Source organism: Rhamphochromis longiceps, linkage group LG10 (assembly GCF_057381845.1).
Source record: "Rhamphochromis longiceps isolate RC_006_pf linkage group LG10, R_longiceps_female_GT1.1, whole genome shotgun sequence".
Lineage (NCBI taxonomy): Eukaryota > Metazoa > Chordata > Actinopteri > Cichliformes > Cichlidae > Rhamphochromis > Rhamphochromis longiceps.
This window is the reverse complement of record NC_140566.1, coordinates 12,289,069-12,295,095: the sequence shown is the minus strand read 5'-3', so window position 1 is coordinate 12,295,095 and position 6,027 is coordinate 12,289,069. Positions and strand designations below refer to the sequence as shown.

The 6,027-nt window shown below is 41.2% G+C and overlaps 1 protein-coding gene across 1 annotated transcript; it reads right to left on the bottom strand.

Annotated features, from left to right (window-relative positions):
• Nucleotides 1-388: 388 nt before the first annotated feature.
• On the bottom strand, nucleotides 389-2,676 carry LOC146660371 (zinc finger MYM-type protein 1-like). The gene has a single exon (XM_085420202.1). It carries the CDS (start codon nucleotides 2,657-2,659, stop codon nucleotides 446-448), a length of 2,214 nt encoding a protein of 737 aa, XP_085276328.1. The 5' UTR covers nucleotides 2,660-2,676; the 3' UTR covers nucleotides 389-445.
• Between the last annotated feature and the right edge of the window lie 3,351 nt (nucleotides 2,677-6,027).

Sequence of the window (6,027 nt, the reverse complement as noted above, 5' to 3'; positions counted from 1 at the left end):
CAAAATTAACAAAGGTGATGAAAAAAGCAAGACTGTAACAATATTGTAATTTGATTGGGGATGACAAACGGGGGAGTGAGGAGACATGGGTATGAGCAATCAGTAAATCAGGAAAAGGCAGATGGGGAAGTAAAACTAATTCAGGACCAGGGGCGTCACTAGGTTTTAAGGACAGGGGGGGCTTAGCCCCCAAGAGATGCACACGACATGAACGAACGTAGTGAATGAGCACAAAATTTCACAAACAGAAAACAAAGACTGAGAAATTGTTTTCCTACTTTTTTGGACAGATTAAACATCCTAGGCCACCAATAGATCTATTGTTTTATTTCAGTCTGCTTTATAATACAGTACAACAAAAAAACAGAGGAAATGTGTTTGCCGCATCAATAACAAGAAAAAAACTGAAAATAAAAAAGTACATTTTTCTGGCTGCAATCACCAGTTACTTGGTGGGTGGAAGCATCAAAGAATGACGTCTGTTTTTAAGAGTGGCAAATCGGTCAATCACTCTGTTGTGACTCAGATGCTGAAGCGTGTCTTTTTCAATAGACATGACTGCAAGACTGTGAAGTCTTTTCTGACCCATTGTTTGACGCAGCCAGGAGTGCAGCCGACGCAGTGCACTAAAGGACCGTTCGCACGAGCAGCTGCTGACAGGCACTGTTAGGGCAACTTGGATGGTTGCCTTCAGAGAGGGAAACATGTCTGAATCAAGGAGGTTGTACACAGACAACATATTTTTGGGTGGACATCCAGCCTCTGTTTTCCGGGTAAGAAAGTTTCTGGCCACCAGAACCTCCTCTTTTTTCAGGTCAAGTCTGTAGTGCTTTGCAAGTTCATTCAAGTGTGGTTCACTCAAGAAGTTCTCAGATTTAGGACTGCATGCCTGGACGCCTTTTAGCAGCCCTGCATCTACACTGTAAAATCTTTGATCAAGCTCGCCAACCATCCGATCCACACAAGGGAAAAGTAACTCTCTTTTCAATGTGTCTGAGTTGTTCAATTCAGTGCGTGAACCCACAGTTGCCTCCAGGACAAAATCCTCCATTTTCCTCTGTTTGTGCCTTGTCTTGGCACCTGGTTCAGGGATACTGTGGGTGTTACACAGGGCCTTGGTTTTCTCATACAGCTCTGTAGCAAATGCATCTGAGTGTTTGCCCTTAAGTGTGTCACACACAGCTTGTTTGCAGATAAAAGCTTCTGCCAGGTCTAAAGTCTCTTTCTGCAGGAATTTGTGGAGTCCTTCGGTTACAGACAGAATCGACTGAAACATCAGTAGTGCATAGACTGCTGAGAACTTGTAGAGCTTTGCTCTGAGACCAACAGCTATGGGGGATCCAATTGCAGATAGGCACTCCAAAATGGCAGGCAATGTCTCAAGAACTGCACTGATTGATCGCAACTGACATGCCCAGCGAGTGTTTGAAAGTTGCACAAGCTCAGTTTTTGTCAATCCAAGCTTTGCCTGAGTCTCCATGAACTTATGATGATTGACTAGGGAGGTGCTGAAGAAAGAATACACACACTCCAACAAGCTGAAAAGCTCCACAGCCTCTGGGACAGCCTTGCAAGTATTGCACAAAACCAGGTTGAGTTGATGAGCATAACAATGCACATAGATAGCCTCAGGATGGAGCCTTCTAAAATGTGCTTGTACACCTCCAGTGGAGCCACTCATAACGGCTGCACCATCATATGTTTGTGCTACACACTTAAGCTCTGCAAGACCATAGTTTTGGATCTGCTGCTGAATCTCATTTGCAATGGACTGGGCATCAAATGATTTTATCTCTGCAAGTGCAAGGAAACGCTCCTTCACTGCCCCCTCTGACACGTACCTGACACAAACAGCTAACTGCTCTGCCTTTTTATCCCTTGCCTCATCCACCATGATGGAATAGACTTTAGACTTTGTCATTTCAGATACAATGACACTAGTAACTTCCTGGGCACAACAGTCAATCATGTCATTCTGGGATGTTGGTGAGATATACTGTGCATTTGATGGGGGATTATGTTTTTGAAGAAAAGGATCAAACTCCTTCAAAAGCTCCATGCACGCAAGAAAATTCCCTCTGTTTGGGCTGTCTTCACCTTCATCATGGCCACGAAAAGGGAGTCCCTGTCTCCCTAACATAGAGGTGACTGCAACAATTCGTCTGAGATACTCTCTTCTTTCGACTATCTCACTCACATTTGCAGTTGCTATCATCTGTGCAACGTTTCCCTGTTTGCTAGTTCCCTGGTAGCTTTTCCATGTAACAACACTGTCCTTATGTGTTTGTGCCATCTCATGCTTGCCAAAGATGACTAAAGCTTTCTTCCAGTTCTTGCAACCGTTACTGACCAAACTATCATGTTTGATGTTTTTGCCAAACACTCTACATGGGAAGCAGAAAGCTGCACTCTGGTTGACTGAATATTCTAACCAGTTGTGCTTTTCAAACCAGCTGTGGTTAAATGCTCGCTTCTGTGTACCAAACGTATCATGTGGATAGCTCTTCAGCTTCACCTGTCTGGGCCCTGTGTCTTTGTCACCTAAATCAAACCCTGTAGTAGAATGAGTTGCTGCAGCTGCTTCATCATTTTCCCTCTCTTGGCCTGTTTGCTCTCCTCTCTCTGTAATAACTTGATCTTCCTCTGCCTCTCGATCCATTTGCTGCAGCTCCTCTGTCTCTCCTTGCTCTCTCTGACTTGAACTTGCCTGTTGACCTTTTTCTCCCTCAGCCACTCCTTCTGCCTCACCCTTCAAGATACATTAAAACATACTGAATTGTAATGTAAATTGCTAATATCATGACTTCTGCTCCCGCTCCACAGTAATTTGTTGCTCCCAAATATTTTGAAGTTACAAACATTATATTTTGAGCACGCATGTGACTAAAATGGTTGCAATTTAAAGCCCTGAAAAATATTACTAAATTACTTGAATTGAAGTAATATTAAAATAGAACCCTCAAAAATATGTGAGTCAGGCTAATTTGACTTATATATATCTCTCTCTCTTTGCTCTCTCCACTTTCTAACCTTGACTCTCCTAAATAAAAGCTCAAGTTAAACAGGTCTTATATGTTGTACCGTGACTGAAATGTTTCATATTTCATATCCATATTGAGTCCCATAAAATTCTAATCAGACTGTCTGCATCACAAATGACTCCATCCTTTGACTCACCTCTCCAGCAGACGTCTCTCCCCTCTGCCTCTCTGTGCTCCTCTGCCCTGACTCCTACAGGTTAATGGGGATGGAGTGATTATTATTATTTCCACTGATGATAACCATACCTGAATGAGCTCAGCTGGATTTTTCAGAGCTAAAACGAGTGACAGAAATTAAAATTATGCTAACAATTTAACTTAGTGCGCTAGCCAGGTTTTTATTTACAAAATGGGGAACACCTGGTTCATTATTTACATGGGATTCTCTGCTGTTAGCTGGAGCTAACTAATTGTTACTACCAGCCAGTGATGAAGACTTACTTTCTTGAAAAACTTGCGTATATCCATGATTTCTTGCCGTTTGCCACATGCACGCTAGTGTTTCTGCAGGTGTATACGAGCGGAGTGTAAAGTAGCAGTGAAAACGAGGACTGGATTTTCAGTCATGTGGATGTCCCCTGTGAACAACTGGAAGGGATTGGATAACGAAGCACTGACGCTACCTTAACAATGTAAAGCGAAAGGGACCAACCGAGTTATGATCATATTTGTGTGAATAGCGACAGGTTTATATTATTATTTCTTTAAACTCATATTCCTGCATCTTTATATTGAATTTGTCTGCAAGTTCTGTAAAAAAAAAATCGAATAAGTTAAAAAAAAACAAAACCCAAAAAAAACCACCACCAAATTATTTAGGGGGGCTTAAGAATATTTTAGGGAGGCTTCAGCACCCCTAAAATAGGCCTAACGACGCCACTGTTCAGGACAGAAAAGAAAATCAGGACATAACAACCTGAATACTAACACTAACAAGAATATGGTACAAAGGGATCAATGCATAAGCGCAAGAGGAGACAGAGGGAGGCACAAATAGAAACAATGGGGAGACTGCTACAAATAATAACACTAATAAACGAGATGTGAACCAGAGTACAAGATATCACAAAAACTGAACTCATCACTAGTAAAAAAAAAAACTAAAAAGAGACTCAGAGATATCACAAAACGAAAGGCCGCTAAACGGGTAAATAATCACACTCACCAGAACTATAAAAGCACAAAATGTTAGAGATCAAACAGAAATGAAAGAGAAACCCAAGCTAACAAGAACAGAAGTGAGGCCACACAGAACACATTAACAGAGATGAAGAATCTTTAAACCCCAACTCCCATGACCCAAACCCTGCACCATGACAGATAGGAAACAGTGTGCAAGAAAAAAGCAAAGGACAGACAGAAGGTTGTGGAAAAGGTGAATATTTACATTTTGTCTGAACTTAAAAGGTCCTCGTTATTGCAGATATGTGAAGTGCTTTCACTGTACTTTCTCTGAAAGCATACATTTCACTGGAGGCTGAACATTCTGATAATAACTGTGGTAGCAACAATAGTTGGAATCCAAATAGCTGTTTCTCCACAATCATCTTATTGAAGCCCAAAGACTAGAATATCAGAAAATAATGCATAACTGCTGGCGTAAATTATGACTATTGACACAATGACCTGTTCAAACTACCTTTTGAGCCAAACATCTGGATTTATTGTTTGTTTCTCTATATCATTCTAGTGATTCAGGATGATGGAGGTCAAAAATGGCAAGTTAAAGTGAAACCGCTGCAGCCAGCTCATCGCTAAGAGCGGATACAGGCATAGATTCAGGAATCGAGCGGCCATCAGCCACCTCCTGTAAATGGATGATATCAAGCTGTATGCCAGGATTGAGCGAGACATCAAGTCACTGATCCACCTCACCAGGATATACAGCGAGGACATCAGGATGTCATTCGGTCTGGATGAGTGTGGCCAAATGGTTGCAAAGAGAGCTCCCAGTGGTAACAGGAGCATTAGGAGCTGTAACCCTGAAACTGGAGAGTTGGCTCCAGCAGATTCCAGGCACATCAGAGGTCTCAGTCTCTGTAAACTTTTTTTTTGTCATATAGATATTTCTATTCTATTTCCTTTATTGTGCTTACTGTAGTTCTTTATAATTGTCTTTATTGTTTTTTAATTATTATTAGTTCAATTTATACGTTTTATAAACAAACTTTGACATTTGAAACAGAAGGGTGCAGTCCTGGGAATCGCAAATAGGCTATACAGTACTGCACAACCCTCAAACCTGAGCTTGGGATATATACTGTACAGAGCCTGTGCTGCCAGTTTCAGGACAAAATCTGCTAAAGAACAAATTCTGAATAAAATATGCAACATTCAGGAGCTAGAAAACATTTTTAGTCTTCATCTTAAACCTGTAATCAGCTCTGCCAAAAGAAACAGATGTAGCTTTTACGTATTTATTTCATTTCATTTTGATTTTATTTTATTTTTAATCACTTAATTAATGAATTATTGTGGGAAATGTTTTGATTGGAGAGAGTTCCACGTAGAAGTGGGCAAATCAATCAAAAAAGCCACAGTGTCCATATCAGTGCTGGTACTGGTATCAGACCGATACTATAGATAGCATTGATACTTTGTTTCTATCCTCTTAAGTTCAGTATGTAGCCCACTGAATTGTGTTACATTTTTTTAATGAAAAAACATACCTCAAAAATGCAATATCTCTGTGGCTTTTTGTGTTGTCTGTCCTTCTGTTTAATTTATAGCTTATAACTTAAATGACAGAAGTGGACCCAAAGTGCCATAAAGACAGGGACATTTACGTTCCAGGTCTCCAAAAGTATCGGTAACGGTATTGGTATCGGCACTACTTGGTATCCGATCGATACCAAAATTCGCAGTACTGCACACCACCAGCTTTACATTATCCCCTCACTTTTTCACGTCCTCCTCCTCCAGCCCGCACGTGCTGCGTGCTCGCCCCTGAGTCCTTCCTCTCGTGCGTGTAGCCATTGGTTTGGGA

Bases quoted from the DNA above. Each gene is read 5' to 3' on its own strand.
- LOC146660371 (XM_085420202.1), bottom strand. From the start codon at position 2,659: ATGGATCGAGAGGCAGAGGAAGATCAAGTTATTACAGAGAGAGGAGAG.